The following is a 24586-nucleotide window of genomic DNA, read 5'->3' as shown; positions in this document are numbered from 1 at the left end:
TAAAATTGCAAACTAGTCTTCAAGACATGCATGGAAATTTTTTAACTGGCTCAAGAACTCTGTTGGAACCTTTTTCAAATTATCATGTGCCTCTCTGAATATGTCCTATGTTCTTCCTTATATAATGCAATAGTAACATTCTATGAACACAGACATTAGGATGAAAAACATTTTTATTTATAGTCCGCTTTGCTTTAAGGATTTGGTAATTTTATTACTCCCTCAGTACTTATATCTACAAATGACTTCAAATGAGCTCATCCTATAAACTGTCAGCCCTTAATAACTGAAACACAGAAGAGCTGCATGGGTTTTCTTTTGTTTGCTTTTCCCCCCCCAAGCCCATGAAAAATGAGCAGAATACAGATTGCTTAACAAAGCAAGGAGAAAAAGCAGTATCAACAAAAAAAAGCATAGATAACTGATATGAAATCTACACTGTATCCCTTAAAGACAAGAATGTTCAGAAGTTTGATACAGTGAGAGAGAGACTGCAGATTTAATATTCAAACTTACTGAATGATAATAATTTCATTAAATAGATTTTTCTGGCCTCACAGGCAATGAGCACTACAACCACTTCTATCCTGGTACATTTTTATTGTTAAAAAGATTCACTTAAAACAGAGTGGCAAGAATTAATTCATCAAGATCACTGCTATTATAATGAATCATTAATATCCTAGTGAAAAATTTATTATTATGAATAATGTATTCAAAACGATGAGACAGAAAATGAAGCATTACTCTGTGAAGAATCAGAGAGAATCAAAGTGATGTTATGGAAGCTGGCTAGATAAAAATCATCATTTTTTGTTCTAAATCTTTCTAGATGTCTTTCCAGATGCTTTACCCTTATTATACTTTCTCATCAAATATTTATATTTTAACTGAAGAAAAAATAAATACATTAAGTAACATTCCTCCCTTTCTATGAATAAAATGTCCATTACTTTGGTCATAAAACCAGTTCTGCCCTCAGAAGGCCTATTTGTGTCTTCAAAACATTTGAGCATATGTGATTGTGAAACAAAAACCCTTCTTTGCAATAAATAGCAAAGTTGTTTTTTCAAACTATCTACTGCATACATTGCAGAGTTAGAGGAGGCTTAGATAAAAAACTATTCAGACAAGATAATTTTGAAATTGCACTCTGTTAGGGAATTAGGTCTTAAAGTAACAATCTCTCCATGTAAATGCCCCAGAATAAAAACTTACCACAAACAGAATGATTGCTCTCTTTCCTGTGGAATTAAAATCAGAGCAGTCAAACTCACCTTTGAAGTGCAGTACACAAAAATTGCTCTATGGCTCACTATAACTGAGTTTGGAAAAGCAAAATAATGAGTATTACTGAGATGGACTTCAGCAGCTAACTAGTTTTAAAGTGAACCCAAAACAAAAAGCACAGCATCAGAGTCTAGTCAAAGGGCCATGACAAAGGAACACTTAAACTTTGAAAGGGGATTAAATATACCTTATATGACTGGTAAATTTTATTTGTCCGTTCTCCTTGCAAAGTTATAACTATCCTTGCTTCATGTATGACAATTAAAACACTCAGCTGTACCTTAGAATTTGATGTGGATTCCAAAAAGCAAAGCCTGTTGCCAAATCCTTCTGCAGCAAGACACAGTTTCTGTTGCTCCTTTTGAACAGTTGCCGTGCACTGCAGAACCACTTCATCATCCTACCAAAAAGAAAACCAAACGAAAAGAGAACAAGGGTTATACTTCTGACCCAACAAGATCTGTGGAAGCATTTAGAAAATCTTTGCTAAATGCACAATTATCCCTGAACACAAGCAGAACCAAATCTCAGCATCATTTTTATTCGGAGTTGTGAATGTCAGCAAATCAATTGAAATACTTATAATAATTGCATATATACTTTTCCTGTTTGTCTGTCTTTGTAATAAAATTCAGTATGTAATAACTACCAGTTTTACAGAACTAATTCCTTGTCATAATATAGTTAAAGGGTTAAAGGAGATCTTGTCAAAAAGCCTCAAAAAACAGAAGTAGACTCTTATTTTAATCCCAGTTCTTCAAGACAACACAACCATGAGCTGGAGAATCCCTTTGAAGTTAAAGAAATAAAATGTTGTTGCAATGAATCTACTAGGGAGATTCTCTGGTTTAGAATAGAAAGAAAAAATAGCACCACCCTGTGCATCCTGCCCATTCATTTATGGGTTTCCAATAATAAATTTCACAAGAATGATCATGAGGGGGTCATATTTAATGTTGTAAATAAAAGGTAACACAACAATAAAACTACTGAAGGAAGGATACAACTGGAAGCAGAACAGGATGAGACTACAAAAAAGCATGCATTAAGGCAGACATTTACCCAAAAAAAAGTTGTCCTTATAGGCAGTTTGCTACATAGGGACAATCAGAAAAGTTCATCAGATTAAATGAATGCCTGACTTTAAATTTAACTGAGTAATTTGAAGCTACCTATAAACACCCATCCTGAATTAAGCTGTTTTGGTTTAATTTACTTTACTCAAATAATTAAACTAGACTAAATTAAAGTGTATTTAATTCTGAAAAGAGCAGGAGCTTACATACAATTTAATCAGACACATGAAGAAATTAATACCTGTTACCCTTTTTGAATTGTCCCCATGTAGCAAAGGTAAGTGTAGGTAAACCAACTTTCTATCTATACCAGCAACAGTGCCCATGCTGCAATCCACAGTCAATTTTAGAGGCAAAAAGTAGTAACAGCTTCCAGTCAGGCATTAAATTCAGAAAATGTAATACATGCATATGTTATATGGGAAGTTCACAATGTAAAATTGTAGTTAGCAAAATAAAATCCCAGGAGGCCAAAATCAAGGTCCTAGAAGACCACATAAACAGAGCTAAGAGCTCTGCTGTGTACTCCTTGTAAAAGTAGTATGATTTATTAAAATAAAATAGGGGGAAATGATTGTTTGTGTTTATTTTTTAAAGCACTAAATTAGTATTTCTTAATCTTAATTAGATTTGATTCAAATAAAAGTTTCTTTTCAGGTTAAAAATAGTAGTGTTAGATTGCAGCTATATAAACACATTCTCCTTCCTCTTTCTCTTCCTAGCCATTCTTCCCGAAGTAACTACACCAGCAGAATGGAAACTCCAGTAACCTGGTCTCCATCATACATTGTGCTACAGTTGTTTTCAAAAAGAGTCACTAGAGAAGATTCTAACATCATACCTCCACAGCCAGAGGCAGACAACATGGCAAGGCTACTTTCTACTGATATGAACCACCAATTTTGTTTTATATTGCCCCCTATTCTACCATTCTATACTAGGGTTTTGGAGAATTTCTGACAAGTGTTCTACATAACCTATCTACAAAAATGATTCTATGCTGACAGCAGCAAAAATACAAGTTGGTTTGGGGCAAGTCCCTGACATACTTAATTTTAGTTAATGATCTAATGCATCGTATCCTTCCCTGCACATTAATTAAGCTGAATTACTAAGCGTACATGTACAGTGCAGATGCTGAATACTGGAAGATTAAGTACAGGAATATGGCAACTGCTGAATTTCCTGACACACAAACTTTCTCAGTTCATTTTGCAAATATTTTCTCTTTCTTTTTCTGTATAGTTTACAGAGCACATAGATTATTTTGTTATATACTTAGCTCACAAATAAAGATGTTTTCTTATTAAATGTTTACTAGTTCATGACAATAAATCACCTTCCCATGCCCTTTTCAAAAGTTAATTTCCAGGTTGGCGTGACATGTTCATTAAAACAACAAACCGCATTTCTACTCTGTTTTGCTACATTTACTTTGTTTTGTATGGAGATGGTTACAATAAATATTCTCTTAATTTAGGTCACAGAATCATTGTGTTGAGGAGCTTACTGTTCTGGTCAAGATGGTGTTGATCAAATTGGCACATAAAGTTAAAAAAGATGTGATGCCATTGTCAGATCAAGTGAAAGGTTATTACAGATATGGTTACACACACAGTTCTAAGATACTTTGCATTTCTGTGCACATGATTAGACAAGAATCTAATATAGACCCTACCCTAGATTCACTCTTCCATTATTTGCTGACTATGTGTACAGTAGATTCCCACAGATATTCAATTTGATTGTGTTGCAGAATTATATTAAGTTACATTATTCCATTAAATTTCTTTAGAGCTGACTGTTAAGTGGGTAAGCATCTCAGCAGTGTCTTTATAAACCTGTTTTCGAATCAGCAAATGATACCCAGCTCCAGCAACAGGAGAGCTAAAAATGGGAATTTTCTTATTTGAAGTCACACCACCAAAGAGACCTTCAATGAAGGTCGCTTTGCTCTAGTACAAAGAATGTTACAATGTGCATCATGTTAAATGTCTACTAAAGAAAAATATCTTTCAGATATTTGTAATTCTTGAATTATGGGATGTCTCAAACTGCTTCATTTTCTGCTATGACCTTCTGAAGAGATTTTAGATCATCATCATTTTTGCTGCCAGATTAGAACCGATCAAAGTAATCTATGTTTCAATGGGCTGTAACTGTAGTCTTCAAAAGCTGAGCAAATATATCAACTCTCCTAACACATGACTGAAAATTCAGGGGTAGAAGCATCACAAAGGTGCTGGCAAGAATATAAGTGCCTTTTAAAAATACCTGTAAATGTTGAGTTATTTAATATCACAGTAAACTTGAACAATTTGAGTGTTCAAGAAAACAACTACAAGCCCAGATGTTTAATGATAAAATGTAATCATTAGGAATTAGGAACTTCTGATCCACCTGAAATATGTAAACCATTGGACAAACAGTATTTTAAGACATGAAGAAGTTCTTGTTTGTGCTTTGTTGCATAGACAATATAAGTGCATAGCCGAAAGAAGAAAACCTAGACCTTTACAACACAGTTGTAGTCTTTGCAATTCATCAAGGTAACACATGGGTTAATAAACAATAGCGTGCCTCTGATGTTCAATTAAACAAGCTTAGTATATACTTGATCTCATTTAAATATTAATAAAAAATCCAGTATCTATATTCTGCCTTAACCAACAATAGTAGTTGATTTAAAGTTCATATTCAAAACAACCACAACAGGTAAAGATTATACAAAATATAGTATAGTCTTGGAAAAGCTCCAGCACAATTTGGAAGAGAGGGTAGTAGCACAGACCTGAAATCCATGCACACTTTTCCACTCACTCCCAGATATTTCTGCTACTCTTGTTTTGCTGAATAATCATCACTTTGATAAACATCTCCCAGTTTTCTCCACGGAAAATGGAAAATTCAACTATTTCCATCCCAATTCATTATGACCATAACAGCCTTCATTAGTAAGTCCAAAGATGCTCCTTTGTCTTCTATTTTTCCAGGGTTTGGATACACAAAAAAAGGTATCAAGAGAGCAAGCAAAAGTAGCTGCCAGTAGTCACAGAAATGCAACATTCCAGTATCTGAAGGGGGCTACAGGGAAGCTGGAGGGACCCTTCATCTGGAACTATAGAGACAGGACAAGGAGTAATGGGTACAAATTCAAAGAGGGGAAATTTAGGCTAGATATTAGCAAGAAATGTTTTACTGTGATGGTGGTTAGACACTGGAACAGGTCCCGGCCTAGCAGCATTCAAAATGAGGTTGGATAAGGCCTTGGGAAACCTGGCCTAGTGGGAGGTGTCCCAGTCATCATGTTCTGGTTGGATCCAGATGAACTTTAAGGTCCACTCCAATCTCTTAACATTCTATGATTCTATGAAATGAACTTGCTGAGGCACTGTGCAGCTAAAGCTACCATAAGCAACCATACACAGTGCTTTAGGATTATGACCAAGTACCATCTTGGAGTAATCCCTTAATCTTGATAAATCCTTACATTTCAGCCAGTATACCAGTTCAGAGTCTTAGAGTATCTCCCAGCAAAAAGGCATTCTGTTTTGTATCATGTCAGATATCTGCACCGACTCAAATAGCATGACCTTTTGATAAGCACACTACTACCTTAATTCTGATTCTTTGAGAAGCATTCTGAAAAAATCAGATAGATGTTATCTATGTCACAAAACCCTACTTATTTTTTTAACATCCAATTTTGAGAAGGACAGCTAAAAAAAACTCCTAAAACAAAAATACTGCCAGGAATAGCCATAAACTGGCAAACTGTATCCACAGAACTGCATTCTAGAAGACCATATTGATGAGAGAAGTACATGGGTTTGTTGTCAAGGTACAATATTAAAACAGCAAGTTCTCAAACCTCCTGAATAGCACTTACTTTGATTTACAGAGATTATTTGGCTTCTTTATGAAATCCACTCAAATCTCCTAAGACTACATGAAATATATACTACCCAGTCAAAAGGAAAGATCAGCTTCTCATGTGAAGATGTGGGCATAAATGTTCCAACATGAATGTTTTGGCCACATATATTTTTCCAAGAACAACAATTTCCTCCCATGTAAAGTCAGTTTTGACTAATCCTCAACCTTCTCAATGTTAATTCTGTTAAAGGACTACAACGAGCTGGCTGAATTGCCACAGGTAGGCATCATCTACAGTGCTATAGCTGTTAACACCTCTTCAATATGGATATACCTAGGATTTTGAGGGTGAAACATTTGCATTGTGGCATTTTTCTGAAAACCTTATAGTTGGTTGGTTGTTTGATTGTTGGGGAGTTTTAAAATATTCACTGTATTTTATTTTATTTGGCTTTTATTCTGCACACTGTAGTACCATAAACTTTTAATCCTTACACATACTTTTAAAACTTCGGAATTCATTCATATCTTTACTGGTTTAGTGGGGAGTCAAAGGATAGGAAAGATTTAATAACACTTTTTGTTTTCTGCATTCTTTGAGAATGCAAAACATATTTTCCTACTATATGTCTTTCCCTGTTTTACAAACTATCCCATTATTATCTCCCAAGTGTTTGATTTTAACCATGCAAGGAAAGCACTGTATTGGAGTTTCTACTATTGCTACAAATTTCTGCACAAAAAGCTGATGATAAATAAAGCAGTAATGCAGTAAAAGTAATACATTTATTTAGAAACCCTCTGTGTACTTCAGCCCAAGGTGCTTAACTCATCATGTCATGACCTCGACATCTGCATTTTCATTCCATTTCAGGACAAAACCAGGCAACCTTTCCAAGTATTTTCCTTGATTTTAAATTTTATACTTCATATTTTACTTCTTTGCAGAAAATGCAGCAAATAATACATGAGCTATTATGAATTTAAATAATTTGCCAAGCTTTTCATAATCTGACCCATTATATAATTATAATTACCTCCCTTAAAGATGTAATGCTGACTCTGTGTTTCTACTCCAACATGTTAATATACTAATTCTGAAACTCTGTACAGAACAGAGAATGTCACATTTGCAAAATTCAGCATTCAAAGGTTAAACTTGGTAAGTTATGCTTGTACATTCAAACTCGCTTCTACTGCTCTTTTATATGACAAATACTGCAGTAGGTGGAATATTCTCTCAACTTCCATATGCTATAAATCAGCATCTCAGCACAGACTTTAATTTAATATCTAAATCTTTAATAGGTTCCTCAAACTCTGCATAAGGACAGTTCCACTTCACTGCATCCCATTTACTGTTCAACTGGGAAACTGAACTCTGCAATGGGAACAGGTGATACACATGCTTTAATCTGCTCTGTAGTTTTACAAATAGAATTTTAGCCAGGACGAACTCCTTTCTGCCTAAGGAAACTGTAGAGCATTTCTTGACTTACAAACTTCAGCTTCCATTTGCCTTGTTGGGATAAGCACTAGAGTACAGTGTAAAATTAGTCCATGAGTCATCAAGTACAAAACTCACATAATTATGGGCAACCATACGCTGATAGGGTAATAGAGCCTACAAATCAATCCCCAAAGATGATCCTAGTGATTTGTCCAGTAAAAAAAAAAAAAAAAAAAAAAAGAAAAAAAATCGAATGTGACTTTTTTTATGCTAGGCATCTGAATAACACACACCAAATGGCACTTGAAGTCTTGATACAAGCTCTACTACTAATTGCCCCAGAGCTCTCTCTTTCTGTGCTTTGGAAGAAGGTAAAAAGCTACAAGAGAGAAATCAAGTAACAAATAAGGATGGTGTTTTTCCTTCTCTAAATCCCTGCTAACAACAAACAGAAGCCTTGACGCACAAGATTTATGAAAAATCATGTGCATAACATGCAAGAACTATGATCTACAGTGATTAAATAGCTTTTCAACAATTGTATAGAAGACAGCAATAGAACAAACACTCTGAGCATAGCTTTACTTAACTGCTAATTCTATTTTTGACTGATCGACCAGTGCCTTCAACAAACTACCAAACTCTATTTTGTAATATCACCCCGTTAGGGCAGTGACTCTAGAGCTTTTGACATCTGAACGCAAAGACAGACTGTGACAGAGGTAAGAAAAGGACCCAAACTTCTGACTATTGCATCTGAGCTTGAACCACAACTCCACTACCTTCTTAGCAGTAAAAGATGATCATTGCAATAGTTAATAGTGAAATAATAATAATAGTAATGTACTTGGTCGGCAGGAATCAGCACTCAGACTCTCTTATGGGTGAACAATCTATAAGGAACTGCAAACATCCTCAGCACACATCCATTAGGTAGAGTCAAGGGATAAAAAGCAATGAAAAGACAGCAATGCTGTAGAGAAGGATCTGCTGGTTACATTGAATCAAATGTTCATCAGGTGTCAACACCATTAGGCATATGCATGTAAGCCAAAAAGCTGTGTGAATCAGGAAACTGTACGTGACCACAAGAGCAGTGATCCTTTGACTTCACAGTCAACACTGGTAAGGCTTCAGTTGCAGCAAAATGGCCATTTTGAACCTTTGTTTCAAAAAAGAGAAAGGTTAAAGAGCAATGAGACTGATAATACCTAGAGAAAAAGAGGAAAGATCCAGTAAAACTGCTGGGATGCAGTCTGCTTAGATTGAAGGGAAACTTGGCAACAATAATGTTTTTGTCAGTAAAACATGGAATAGGTAACAGGTTATACCACTCCTCATTTTAATAAGAAAATAAGTAGTAGACAGCTTGGGAAAAGTTTTCTGAAGATAGAAAAGCATTGTCACAGATCAGTTTAGGAGCTTCATCTTTATGAGACTACAAAAAGTCCTCATGAAAACCTATGTCAGGAGGATTTATGTATAGTTGAACCTCTCTTAGAATGAGAAGAAGAGAGATGACTTTTCTGGTCACACAATAGTTTGAACACATTACATTGTACATGTTTCAGTTTTATCCTGTAGGAGGAGTAATTTCATAAGAATTCAACATTATTCCAATGGAATTATCCTTTGAGAAAGAAAACCCCATGCAGAACAGATGGAATTCCAAAGGACCAGACTAGCTGCTAGTTCTCAATACAGTACTATAAAGTAGGCTGCTAGTACAATAACCATGTTACCTCCTCCTCCTTCCCCAAAAAGCTCTAACTTAGTCATAAAAATAACTTGCAAGATTTCAGCAATGTCATGGCAATCTGCAGTACTATAGACATTTGGCAGTAAAAAAAAAAAGAAAACACACACACAAAGAAAAAACACAGACACAAAAAAACCCACACACACACAAAACAAAAACAAAAAAAAATTAAAACAAAAAAACCCGTCTTGAGTCACGTAGATTCATATTTTGCACTTGTCAGAGAACGTCTTCACTAAAGAACAATCATACAAAGAGTCTGACAGAAAAAAATCACTAAGTATAAGGGAAACAAAAGTTGTTACATACCACTTGAATAGCGTGAAGCTATATGGCAAAGCAGAGTTTATCTGGGACTCGCACTCCAACACTGCAGAGTGTCTCAGGCACATCCCAGTCTATGCATTTCACAGCCACCCGAAAAAAATGAAGCACATGATCAGAAGGCAATGAACTAACTGAATCCGTGGCTCCAGCACACCCAGTTAACAACTGCACCTCCTGTGCTCTGAGAAGTGTTCCATGGAGAAACAAAGGTACTACTTCGTTTGGTCTGGTTGGGCACTGCATGATATTGTAGGCATCTGTAGCCTTCAATTGCAACCACTTCAGTACTAACCACTCATCAAATGAACAATTTACTAGTGATATCAACATGCACACAGTAGGGAAAACACATGTACTATCTACCTGTAATCTAAAAGCTTCCTCTTCTGGCTCATTATTTCAGTGAGTCATCATGAAATAGTGTCAAATTTGCTTTCAGCATTCAATGGTCTTGTGTATGTGCACGTGCTAGTATGCTCTTGAGTTTTACTAAAAATGTGTCTGCAAATGATCATATATTCCCATTGAGATGGTTCATTTTATTATTTCTCATCAATTAGGTTGTGTGGTCCTACAATCCTAAAAAAAATGTCAAGTTCAGCTGTCCGTGTCTAATAATAAATTCTTTTTTCTGTTACCATAGTTAGTACTAGCTAACTCTGCATCTGACACAGTTGACAGAGGAGTGATGGAAAACATCTGCAATAAAGTATGAATATCAAATTAAACACAAAACAGCTGGTGAGCTGATTTCAGCTTCTTAACAGTCTCAGTATTTATCTCTCAAATTTATCTCTGATGTGATTCCACCTATTTTAGGAGTTCGATAATAATCTATCGCATTACACTCTCACTTGCTAGTTCCGGGCTATGCCTCTTCTGCAATCAAAGGTGTGATTACAGCATAGCAGATCTCTATGTAATATTTGATTTTGCTAGTGTGAATAACAGTGTCAGTAAAGACACAGGTGAGAGCGTGCTAGAAAAGGTGTCCACAAGATTCTGCAGGCAAACATAAGATTATATCTATTATCTGAGTCAGGAAGGCAGCAAGCTGACTCTAACAAATGTCAAGGATTTTGTAGCCCCACAGCATTCACAGCTAATAAACCCAGAAACCAGTATCTGAAAATGCTTTATCTGAAAATAATCACCGAAGGGTTTTAGTTTTACAACACTTTCCTGAGAAAAAGTTCATTAATCTCAACTGGAAAACAGAGGTGCATGTTAAAGCAAATAACTTGTTCAAGGTCACAAAATACTGAGACTCAAACTGAACATTCTTTTCAATGTATTCAGTGTATTCCCCTTACCCTCCTAACAGGTTTCAGAGCAAGAAGGCTATAACAACATGCCTCTCTCACAGACAAGGTCCTCTCACTCCAACTAATGCTAAGAAATCCCCTCCCCTACATCATCCCTTTCATGCAAGAATACATGAGAAAAAGTCACCAGCCCTCAGTCTCGGATCTCGTGAGCAGTCTCAGGCAGCTAAGTCAGTAATATCACCATCTGCTTGAGTCTGCGTATTCAATCCTAGATCATTTTCTCTTCCCTTCATCTTTTTTCAGCAGTGTTTGTTGAATTATTTCAATTCAGTGCTCTGCTGAACTGATATTTTGCAGTTGCCCAGTCGATCATGGAACCTTTCCTCTCCAATCCCCAAAGACTCACCTGTCACTGTGTTTATTTTTGGAGCAAGGTTAAAGATTCACTCCAATTTTCATCTGTTCCAGCCATATAATCCCCTGTCAGTATTTTTCCCTGCTTTCGTTCTGAATCTGCTGCAATTTATGAGATTAACCCTTTCACTTCACACATTTCCCATAAGATGCTTTCTTGTTTCTATGAGAAGTCTACCACCTTTCTGAATTCTTCTTAGACTAATTTCATTTTGAAAAATTCTTTGACTGCTGTTCACGACTTCTCTGAGCATCTTTGATTTATGATCTATTCTTTTCTGCAGACCTTTAATAAAATCATTAAGACAGATTGTAGTACCTTTCCGTGAACAACCCCAAAAGGGCTATTTACCAACATTTAATCTCTACCCAGCTCAAAGTGCCAAAAAAGGGCCATCATACAGCTGAAGCTGAATCATATTACAAAACCCCAAGCAATCATAACACTGAAAATCCAGTTTCTAGGCATCTTTACTATATAAGCAAGCATTAAGTTTCTCATAGATATTGGTTGTGCCTCCAAAAAAGGGACCAATATCCAAGCTACCCCGTTGTCTCCAAAGAGAACTGTTCAATATTTATCTTTTCTTAACCTTCCCCAACATACTTATTTCTCAAAACATCAACGTACAAAAGAAAGACTGCAGCAGTCTTAAAACACTACACTGAAAACTTTGTATCTAAATAACTGCAATGCCTAGATATCAGGAAATAACTACATTTTCTAGAGACAGTGCAGCTGGGAGGAAGAATACCAAATTGAGAGAAGTGGCAGATGGATTGAATTCCCAGATCTCTCATTTGTCAAGTTATTCCCCTGTGCTTAAGCCCTTTTCCCCCACCTTATTTGCTGTATTTGTTTAGACTCTAAAGAAAGATTCAAAAGAAAAAGCATCTATAAGCACAGTGCTAGGAAAAAATATGCAATACAGTAAAGCAGCTGGAAGTCTGTTTGGTGGCCTTACCTGCAGGGCCCTGGGAAAAGGCAAAAAGGAATAGGTCCGGGACTTGGTTCAATAGGCTGCCTGTGGCCTGCACCTGAGATATTTTTCCCTTTCTTAGCAGAATTATCATCAGGTTTGAATAGTAATTGTAATTTTTAAAAATCATAATATTGGAACCTTACTACTCTTTAACAAGTAAAGAATATAAGAAGCAGCAGGATAAATGGGGATTGATATAGTGAAAGAGAAAGGGATTTTGATTACTCCCAATGATTCGAGTCTGAGCTACATATAGCAAGAGAATACCAGGTACACACCACCACTGAAACAGTTATTATGGGTTCAATTTTTAATTTCTTATCCCCCTATCTCTGACAAAAATCCATGACATTTTCCTCCGGATTTTCAGACATTTCCTGGAAAGTTCATCCTCTGAGGTGTACTTTCTGTTATTCCTTCATTTTCTAACCCCGTCAGTCCCATGAAGATCTGTTCTTCCAATCCTACACAACACTTCACACTCGCATTTCCTCTTCCCCTTACAGTCTTTGTTACACTGACTGAATCTCCTACTTTCAGCCTTGCATTATCTGTCCTATGTTCCTGTGTTTGCATCACATCTTTCAGCCCTGACACCATCCCACTCTCCTCAGACATGTCCCGTATCTCTCCACCCCCCTTTTTCACTTACTCCTGCTCTCAGGTCTCCTCACTGGTCATGAAAATAACCCTTGAAAAGGTCTCAGCATGAGCCTCCCTAGATGTAGAGTTACCTTTCTCTGTTCTCTCTGTTTAGTGAGCACAAGCACTTCCTTGAGGGATGCCAACAACTCCACATTCACAAGAGCCTTTCTGCTAGAGAGAGCTACAGAAGCAGTGTAGTTTGCTCCTGAGAGCAAACAAAGTGATTCAAGTCACAGAATACAGCAGAGCCACAACCCACCTGAGGGCAGGAGTTCCCACCCTTTTACTCACTGACCTGCTTCTGCACTCACCTTGGACCAACTGGGCCTGAGATTAGCATCTCATGACAGGTAAAGGGAGCCATACTTCAAGAAACTGGGCGCTCAGTGGACAGCTGCAGTGGAGCAGTTGGACTAACAAGTAACTATCTTTACAGAGAAAAAAATTTAGACATCTTTCTTTGGTTTTAAAAGACTCTGTTATACCTCATCTACCTCGGTTCTAATCATGCACATACTTGGCCACACTGAGCAGTGGGAAGAACTCTTGGTGGCCCTTTCCACATATGCAGGGATGTAAATGTAAGACAAAATGCCAAACAGAAGTAGCCTGATCTTGATCACATTCACAAATAAAGCACTAGCATGTTGCAGTTTCTATGCACATTGTGTGACAAAAATAAAATAATTTCAAATAATTTCTATTTTTCAGGAAGGATGTTCTACCCTTACTACCAGCTGCCAGTCACGGCAGCAGCACTGGGATATCCAAGGATGTTAAGCCTCAGCTAATCCAGGTAAGGTTGAGAGGGTCATATATTTATTGTCAGGCATTTTGGGTTCTAGTAATGGAACTCAGCTTTACTAGAAAAGTTTTATGAGGAAAACATTCCTCTAGCAAGGAACCACAGATTGTACTGACAATTCTTGCTAACTTAACCCCAATTTAGAATCATAGTAGTTAAGCCATAGGAGTCCTATTTTTAGGGAACCATGAGTAAGATGTTCTAGAAAATAGTAATTGTGTATTTTATTTAACTTGCCAGCTCTACTTTTACCTCACTTTTATGATAAAAGAAAACTTGAAAAAAAAATATGGTTTTATTTTTAAAATCATGTTTCAAACTATTTTTATGTAATTAATGAAATTTCCCCAATATGTCCTAAGAAAAGTATAATTCCATTAACTAACAAATCTTCATTTTAGTTGAAACATGATGACATATCTCACTTACCTGGCAACAGCTGCCCCCAGAAGCAGTCCCTAAACTACTCATTTACTTTGTACACTTTAAAAAAATCCAAATATATACAGGATGTAAAATGACAGAGGTCTTTCCTAATTGTAGTAGAAAAGATGCTACGTAGTAGTAACAAGATGTAGTAGGCAAGATGGTAAAATAATCCTAAATTATAACGGTCTAGTTGGCCTTTATGCTTATTGTTTCTGACACTGATAGGCTACTTCTTTGCAACTCCTAAACCACTGTGGAATAGGGGATGGGGGGACCAAGCCTCTGGCATCCTGAAATACAGACACATCTCAAGCATCAACACCTTGAAAATCAAAATACCCGAACAGTTCTTAATCCTTATCGCATTATTTCCCCCTCAAACAGAACATACAAAATGCTGAATTTTTTACATCGAAGTTGACATGCAGGGTCTGTCAAAGATCAGACTTCTGCTGCAGAATTTAGGTCATCAAGCAGTCACATATCCACGGGGTTTAGTGAGCATAGGATATTCCTCTGTACTTTACCAAGTGCTGCAAACTGCTACTACTAAATCAGTACTTGGCAGTATCATAGAACGCCTCCTCCAGAGAAAAATATGCTGTAGATTGTGTAACAATTGCATTGCCATTCCATTTGCTTTTTTTTTCATAGACTGAAAAATAATATTCGTATAAAAAGACTGAAATATTCAGTGCAATAGAAGCATATGTTGGATTGACAAATTCTGCATAAGAAATCAAAGCACCCTGAAATAGAAGATTTGGTTATTATACTCTGTGCAGGCATTAGTAGAATAGTAAGCAGATGCCCATGCATTCTGTGCTAATCCTGTCTTTTGAAAAAGTAAAAATTTATGAGTTCCTAAAAGAATTTCTCTTTACTCCAGCCTTCAGGGCACTCAATTTTTTTAATCATTTATCTCGAGTCCTTCACAGTCTTCCTGTGGAGCCGAACAGTTCAAGGAAAATCTGCGAGACTCAGCTAGCATACTGGATCCTGCTAACAGGAAAATTAGGGAATTTTCAGATACACAGGAAAATGGCTTTCTATCATTAGGTTCTCAAGCCAGCAGATATCACAGATTTTAATCAGGTGCAATGAGAGAAGGCTGCAGTGAACTGTGAATCCCAAAAATACGTTACTAAGCAGGTGCAAAAATATCTTTCAGGTTTAGGTACATGTTGCGACATTACATTCAGAGACAGTCCGATTTTTATTTCCTGTTTATTGCCCTGAACAAACTCACCAGCAATTGTACATGACCTAGTGAAATGGAAAATTATCACCAAGAATATTAAAAAGCACAAGTATGTTTCAAATGCTTCAACTCTAGCTTTCACCAGCAAATGTTTCAACACACAAAATTATGCACAAGAACAGACTCAAACATTATAAATCACAAATTTATATTTGTATACTCATTTCTTGTTCTTTCAGATATATATATTTTACATGGCATGGGACAGAAAGTATGCTTCACTTTACTCCCAACTAAGAGAAAGGGCAAAAAACTAAATAACAAAAAATGTTTGTTTGTATAGCGGAATTAATGGTTCCGTATTATATTTTAAAAACCTCTACATTTTCCCAAAAACACACATGTTGAAACACAGGTTAATCATACCTGAAAATAAAAATTCTCAAATACTGATTTAATGATCATATGCTGAACTCCATTTTTCCCATTCTTATTTACAGTAGGAAATCCTGTCATTGCTTCCACTGTATATTGAGAGTACTGAGACAGTAAAAAGTATCCCATTATCAGCTGCACCCGATATTAAAAGACCTCCCAAAAATCTGTCAGAATTGTTACCAAAGAAGATAAAAAAATTGACATTTTTATTTCCAGTATGAAGCTCTATGTATAGACTGTTTTTCGCAGGTTGTTCTTTATCAAGTGCCACCCTTGTTAAAAATCACACTATTACATTAACTATAAATCAGAGAAGTCTGAAAAAAGGAAAAGAACATTTTAACCAGGAAATGGATTCAGTATAATGGTTTCATCTGAGTCAAAGAAAATCCTAAAATCCCAGAATGGGTAAGGTTGGTAGGGGCCACATTGGGTCATCTAATTCACACAATTCAATGTATTAACTTGTCTAGTTATTACAGAGAATATCACTTTGCATTACCACTTTTATTCCTTAATGCACATCAACCGATGCTTAACACTTACTGTTAAAACAAAGATGCAATCCACAATCCCACAGAAGTTTTCACAGTGCATAAGTTCATTTTGGGACACAATTATATTTCAATGCCTGTCCTTCAAATTCAATCATTTTAGCGTTTAGTTAAACAACTTGTATGTACGGCAGCAAAGCTATGCTGACAACCATCTGCATACCAAAGAGGCTAAGAACCACAAGCTCTACTGAGTCCATTTTGGCTCTACTGACCCCATCTGGCTCACTGAGCTCCTGCAAACCACTTAGACTAGGATGCACCACACTTCCAGAACCTAAAATTTACTCACCAAAGTCTGTTTAGATGCTCTCTGTCACTTACAGCTACTCAGCCTCAGCTCCCTTTACAGCGGATGGCGGAAGATTAGTTTTCAAGACAGCGAGATACCTTGAGAAACTGGGATTTAAGACAGTCCTCTCCTTGGACTCTGCAGTAATCAGCTTAGGCTGGGGTGACCAACATTCGGGTGTCCCAGCTTAGGGGAGATGAATCCCAGCCTTACCATGCTTATAGCAGCTTGTCCAATGGTCAAGAGACAAGAGAGAAACTTCCACCTTCTACAGAAGACTCTTGTGTTTTTAGAGAAGTGGTAGTGTGAAAACTAACTCACAAGAGCTCAAGGCATCAAATGTAAAGAAATTTAGACAAGCTTTGCACAACTATTTAAATTACAAGTATATCTTAAATAACAACAAATACTACTCTGTGAACTGGGGCTTCACATCCTTTCACTGCCTAGTGTCTAAAGTGACAAATCACATAAAGACTGAGTAAAGAATACCTTGGCATATTAATTCCAACCCGAATCACATGCAAATCTGGATATTCAAAAGAAACTGTCAGCCTGTAATTCCATCTCTACTCACAACCTGAGTCCTTGGTCACAAGATTAGTTTATCCCACTTTCAGTATTAACTTCCAAGCGTGTGCATGCAGCGCCTTCAGCCCCTAAATGGCTGAGGGGCAGCCACAGTCAACGTGATGGCAACATGAACAAATTCTGAGGCTACCCAGAATTATAAACCTCAGCTAGCATGAGGCATGAGCCAGCCAACTCTCCAATGCTCCACCAGCTGCTCCAAAACATTTAGATGAAGCAGGAAAAGCTAATAATTCTGTGAAGAAAACATAAATTTGTGTGGCTTTGGTAGTCCAGCTTCCACACAGTTGGTTGTCCCAGGAAGAGGGGTGGAATTGCTGCAGTAAAGCTTTAGGCATCTATGTTCAAGCTACTGCCATTAGGAAAGAAACTGATGTCAAAAAGAAAAAAATAATGAACTGAATAGCTGGCATAAATCCTGCTATCCTTCTCATGTTAGGTCAGCATTACAAGTTGTCTTCATGTCCAGTTTTTGTGGGTAGGCATAACAGACCTGAGATAAGAGAACCAAAGTACAGATCAGAAATCACTATTTCTCACCATAACTAGCACAGCATAAAAGGATATTTAATAAGAGAAGCTGGTAAGCCTGAGGCATGACAGAGCATGCTGTCACCATTACAGCATGCCAACGATGGAACAATTTATGTATGCATACATTCACACACACACTCTCAGACATACACATGTATAAATATCAAATCAGACTTACCGGTAGTTAAAAGTTAAAATTCAAGGTTTCTGGTTTTACTTGGCCTCAAGCTCACAATAATTCATCTTAAGTAGTGATAAGACACAAAAATTTTGTCTTTTCCCCGCATGCTGTCATAAATTTTAAGAATATTAATGGCTAGGTAGAGATTTTCTTGACCCTTCTTGAGCAGGCCATTGATCTCAATACCACAGATGTACAACAAAATGAAAAAAAATCTCTTTGTAAAGAAAGATATATAGATAAGGGCAGATAACTTGAACCACAAACTTTGCTTACACAAATACGACTTATTCTCCACTTCAATACTGACATGATTTTAGGTTCATCCTACAGGCTATAGTATTTATTTACTATTAAAGATGATGGAAATTAAAAGAGAGCAAAGCCTACAGAATGAAATTTGTGCCTTACCACTTGAAAACACTACAGTATGCAGGAGTTAAACCAGTTTCAGGCAGAAGGTCACTAGCACGGAATAGACAACTATAATGGACAACAACTGGCCTCAGTGCTACAGAAAAGAAATGCTGCAATGGTTCTCTAAGGAACTACAAGTTAATTGATAGGACACATCTCTGCTATGGACAACACAAATCCACTAACTATGGAAGAAAAATTTGACATCACATAATAATAAGAATTTTGTGTTTTTTTCCTTCCAAGCTAAACATTTGAACTAAAAATATTTATGTCCAGGGCACCACTACCAAAAACAAAAGAAGTTTAGCAATTGTCATCAGAGGGAATGTTTGGTAGTAAAACCATTAGTAGAGAGTCCAGCACAGCAGACACCTGACATTCACACAGTTAAGTATATATTGGAGTACCGGATTACCTACCAAGAATGAACTAACTCATTGCAACAAAAAGGCATCTACAACAGCTGAACACATGCCGTGCTGATGTCCCTTCTACATCAACCTCCCCAACTCCAAAAGGCTAAATCCTTCTGTACCTGCCCCCCTGAAATCATCATAGATTCCTTGTTGGTCACTTCGCAATTTCCATATAAATTAATTGAATTATAAATTTGTATAGCTTTTCACGTTGTTTACTGCAGTTGATGAATCAAACCTGCAGTATTTGCATTTGAATTGTTCTAAAAGGAATAATTTTTTAGCTGAAATGCTCAGGTTTGGTCTTCACTTAAAGACAACGAGTAATGATATTTTAAAGATGATTTTTTAAGATCTGAAAGCCTGAAATATTTCACAGCACACTTAACTAGGAAATTAAAGCTTATATAGATGCAGTCATATGAACAGTGAGGCAGAACCACAAACTGTAACAATAAAAAGGGCAGATGTTCCAGCTCTCATTTTTGGCTTTCTCAAGAAATACTTACATTAATAATATATCACTGTAAGACTAATTATGTTTACTCTATGACATGCTGAGAGCTTTCTGGAAGGTGTTGCTTTTGGCAGAAACACATTGCACTATATCATATCACTAACAGTAGGCAGAATCTAGCAAAATCAGACAAATCATGACTAAAATTGAAAGTAATCAAGGTGTGCCTTTACAAGACACATTCTATTAAAAAAAAAAAAAAAAAGTAACCACCAAACTATTACAGTTTTAAGTTTATTTTAGCAGCTTGAAAAATATCTTCTGGTAACTATATCTGTTCCATTTACCCTGACAGGACTACACATCTGTTCAATGCTGTTTAATAGCTTTAAAAAAATAAATAAATAAATAAAAAGCACAAAGTCGACAACAAAAGTAAAATCTGAAGAGTTTCTGCAGGCTCATGGCCTGTACACAACCACACTACATTAGCTTGCTTTTCAGTGGTAGACTTTGACATATAATGCAAGAACATCTCAAGTGAAAGACAACATACACTGGAGGTATCAAATCTGCTGGTATCAAGCGCTGGAGTTTTGTGCAAGTAGAATTGTCTGTTATTTACGGTTAAAAGCTATTTCTGTTGAAACAACATAGAATCCTGCACAAACCACACAGCTTTTTTAATTACTACACAGGAGATAGAGTTTTTATTTGACTTGGTTGGGTGTTGTCATGTTTCAGTTAGGCTGGCATCAGTGGAAACATTCAATTCCCTTTAATATTTGCAATTAGATGTGCTATCCAGACTTCTGTTATAGGAATGCAGTTTTTAATAACATTTACAGAAATATATAATGCATTCAAAAATCCTGAAGTGTATATCTATGTGGCTTCACCATAAGCAAAATACTTTGTCAGAAAAAAAAAAAAAAAAAGCATTTTTAGGCTTCATAATGCTCTCCCCAAGAACATATGATTATCTCCTAAAACCAAAACCAACTTTTTTCAACTTCCTCTCTCATGTTCCTTCCCCTTTTATTCCCAAGCCATCAAACAACAGTCCAGAGTTTTTAAGACAGAGGAAAATACCAGACTGGTAACATTTTTCAGAAACAGAGCTAAGTATCTGCATTTAATTAAAGGTACATTTAATTGTACCATGCTGATCTAAAAGAAAACAGATCTTATAAACCTACTCAGAAGTACAAAGGCAATAAGGATAAAAGTTCATATAAAGTATATACTAAGAAATAACACAATAAACTAGTGCTGAACACCCTTGCCTGAAATAGACTGATACTGTAGAGCATTTGTTGCAAAGTCTAAGCACTCTAAACATAAAAGTCTTTTTTTTCCTCTATTTGTGATACACTTTTCTAAGTGTCCAGAAACTGCCCATAAGCATCAACTAAATTACCATTTACGAACAGATAACCTGAACTGATCTCACTGTATCAGACATGTTCCTCTATCCAAAACAAGATATCTGCTTGTGCACATAGTCCATGCAAGAAAACACAAAATCTTGATGTTTCCAGCAGATTCACAGCAGGTAATGCCATGTGTCAGGCTTGGATCTCTCACTTGTTCCTCAAACATCCAACTGACATCACTCCTGACTTTTCTCAGGAACATCTCTCTGCCACTGCATTTCTTTCTGCACCAGTTTCTCCAAGTTTGTATTCTTTTGTATTTGAATTACCAAACCACTTGCTTCTATTGCCTCAACTAATACATTCTCCTTCAACACCCCTATCTTGTTAAAATGAAAATACAAGAACAATCTTCTCAAACTTGTTTTGAGCCTGTTGTCACCTTTCTCATCATCTTCTTGCTTTTCCTCATGCCAATTTGTATGTATATCCTACTTCTCTTATTCATTAAAGATGGTCAAGAAATGTAGCACCTGATTAAAAAGGAAAATTATTGGGGAGAGAAGAGGTCTAAGAAGAGCTGAATAGCAAATGACAAGAAAATCCCTTTAACATTCAAGAAAACTTCATGTAAATTCACACTTCACTGCCTGTAATTTTTAGGAAAACTCCATATAGCTCAAAAAACCCTTGTACCCAAGTTTTATGAGCTATTGCAATACTTTACATTTATTGGAAACATTTTGTATTAAAAAGCAAATATAAATGCCTAATTCCTATGTAAAAATAAAATTTTATGTGCAAATATAGCACAAGCATTTTATTTGTTGTTATTGCTGGTGGCTGCCTAAAAACTTTTACAGTTTAGAACGTTTACATAATTTTCTAAGTGTGTTTAAGCAATCTCCCTGGCAAAGCCAGAAAACAAGCTACTTCTCCAAGAACCATTACACACGAGTTTGATGCCTTTTGGGGGGATTCAGATCCTTAAGAATCATGCAAGTTTTAAACAGATATTTGAATGTGAAAGTAAATATTTACATAAAGGAGGGTGGTTTGTGCTTATGTGAAATAAGCATTCCTATTAAACCTCTAACAAAACACGGAGAAACACATCCAAAGATGGAGAAAAAAACCCACAACCCTAGACCTCTAATTTGCTGAGGTATTTGGCAGTCCTTTCCACATGAACACAGTCATCACCCACTTGAAAACAAATTAGCAGCATGCATCCAGAAGTGGTAGATGATTCGTGAACAGTCATTAAAGAAGATGGGTCAATAAAAGAGTACTTGCTACTAGTATTTAGGACTAGGCAAGCCCTCGAACATTTCTAAAGCATGCACAAGGAAGCTACACAAGTGCAATGCCTGCAGCTCTCAGCTTCAGAGACATGTCTTGCTCCAGGTACCCCTTTCATCTCAAACTGCTTCTCTCATCTCTTGAGGGCAGTGAGCATATGCAAGTACACAAGGGGGGAGGAAGACATGCTGCACTGCAAAGTGCCAGCAACAACACAGCTTGGGAAGACCCTTGTGGTTTCCACACCAAGTCTGAGAGAAAGTCAGCTGGAAGACTGGCTAACGAACTACCTTCGTTTTTACTGTGTGATATTGAAATCTTGTGACAATTTATGCCTAAAAAAGGTTTCTCTGTCAGAAAAACAGAGTAACCACTTTGGCTAGGTATTCCTGGAATGGGAGACAAATAAACTGACAAGGATAAAGGGTAGATTTATTTTGAATTTAACCAGTTTTTATCACTTTCCCTTTTGTAAAACAGGTTTGGAGGGAAAGAAATTTGGGGGGGGGGGTATGGTTTTTGGTTTGGTTTTAAGATAATTGCTAAATGTTACCTCTGCCTTCATACAATTTACTTAGGATCATATTTTTCCAATTTTAACAAGTTGATTTCCCAGGGGAAATCATAGATTATTCACCTATTGTCATGCAAAATTCCTTATCTATAAACAATTGCATCTTTTAAATGATATACAAAAACAGGACTCACTGTTAAGAGCAGATAAGACAGCTTCGTTTTATCTACTGCTGAATCCCGCAGCCAGAAACCCTCCAAAGTGTGAACTACCACAAGGTCTTCTCTATAAAGTACAGAAAAGAAACCATAAAACCACAAATTTCTTCTTTGTAGGGCAAGGAGGGTGTTCTCGTTTTGTTCTTTTCATTAATTGTACTGTTGAGCTTGTTTTGCTTATTTTTAATCTTAGAGTTACCTACAACAATTTAATGGAACTACATGGAGGTGAATTGTTGGTAACTTTTCCTGAAGGTTATTGAGAAACAGATATTAAAATCTGGTCTAACATTCCTTGGTTTTGAATTCCACACCTATTTAAAAAAAACCCTGCCCTTCCAAAACCCATACATCATTTTCTGTCTTGCATTAAAATTATAATTTTTAATGGAAATCAAAAAGTTTCATAGAGAAAGAAAAATCCTTTTACCATAAACCATTTTGAGGTAAAAATGTCTTCACAGATGTTTTTGACAAGCTCTGATACTATTATAGCTATAAAACTGACCTCCAGTTAAAAGAAAAAGAAAATTCCATCTGGTTCTCAAGAACTGGGGATGACTCATTTTTGCCTCACCACTGCTGCTATCTTTTGGCATATTCTCCTATACATGTGCCAAATTTAGCAAATCTCTCTGATTCCAGATACAGAAAATTACTCTGATTGCATTTAGATGTTCACGTTTTGCCAAATTCTTACCTGCTTCAATTTTTTAACTTGTAAAATACAGCCATTCGGTGAAAACATATATAATGAAGCATTTAATTCACAGCACCAAACAATGCAAGAACACAATTTTTATTATTGTTGTAGTCCATTGGCTGACTGTCCTGCAAACACATCTTTTAGGTGTTGCCCTTTTTTTTTTTTTCTTTTAAGAAAAGTACTTTCAGGAGAGACCTATTAGCAATCTATTCCAATCTTTGAAAGGGTGACTAGCCATCATATACCAGAGAAGACAGACAAGCGTCTTAGTTCTATTTCTCTTCTCCACATTTCTACTCATAGATAGAGTTTAAATTCAAGATCCTAATTCCTCACTGTTCACACTGTGATTGAGGATGGGGGAACCTCTTCCTTGCTGAGGATCAGGCAGCTCTCTCAAATACCCTTAGTGAACCCCACACTACCACATCTCTTAGCGTTACCAAACATAAGTACTCAAACATAGGTCTTTCTCCATCAGAGTGAGGACACTTTGGCAAGCACACAGCTGAGTGCACCTGACAGATCTCAGATAAACAACCACCCTGAATTCAAGGGGCTGCAATGGCCATCTCTATTCAGAGCTACAGAAAGGTGAAATCAAATCAATCCCCTTGTCCTGTATCTGTGTATCAAAAAAATTTCTAACTTAATTAAGCAGCTCACTAGGTACTAATAGCAATATGGTCTATATGTTGTGTTTATACATATCAAAGAGCTACTTCCATTCATATTTAAATCTGTAACTAAAACAACTGCAAACGTTCATGGTATAAAATTATTTAAGTGTAAAACTTAGGGTAATGTCCTTTCTTATTGGCACTGGAAATCTGCTGAGGTCTCTGATTACTTACATTGCTAGGGTAAGATTATTTCCCTTTATTCAATGTCATTAAAATGGGAATATAGAGGAAAGCTGCATCAGTGGTGAGCTAAGATAAGAAAGCAAGCACTTTATCATACTAATGAAGTTGATGTTTTAATATGACAGCTGAAATCTGAAGCAGTAAATAAACAATTAGTAAAATCACTGGAATAGAGGGATTAACAGGGTGAAATAGATG

General features: G+C 36.4%; 1 protein-coding gene across 1 annotated transcript in view; it reads right to left on the bottom strand.

The window, feature by feature from the left end:
- The window catches only part of RYR2 (ryanodine receptor 2), a 145481-nt gene that overhangs the window by 41504 nt on the left and 79391 nt on the right, over positions 1-24586 (bottom strand). The window contains exon 2 of the mRNA XM_027900105.1: positions 1571-1690. Within this exon, the coding sequence (XP_027755906.1) occupies positions 1571-1690 (120 nt within the window). The remainder of the gene's footprint in view (positions 1-1570; positions 1691-24586) is intronic.

This window comes from Empidonax traillii, unplaced genomic scaffold (assembly GCF_003031625.1).
Source record: "Empidonax traillii isolate 1590-97213 ecotype Southwest subspecies unplaced genomic scaffold, ASM303162v1 scaffold707:size593822, whole genome shotgun sequence".
Lineage (NCBI taxonomy): Eukaryota > Metazoa > Chordata > Aves > Passeriformes > Tyrannidae > Empidonax > Empidonax traillii.
This window is presented reverse-complemented; position numbering and strand designations above follow the sequence as displayed.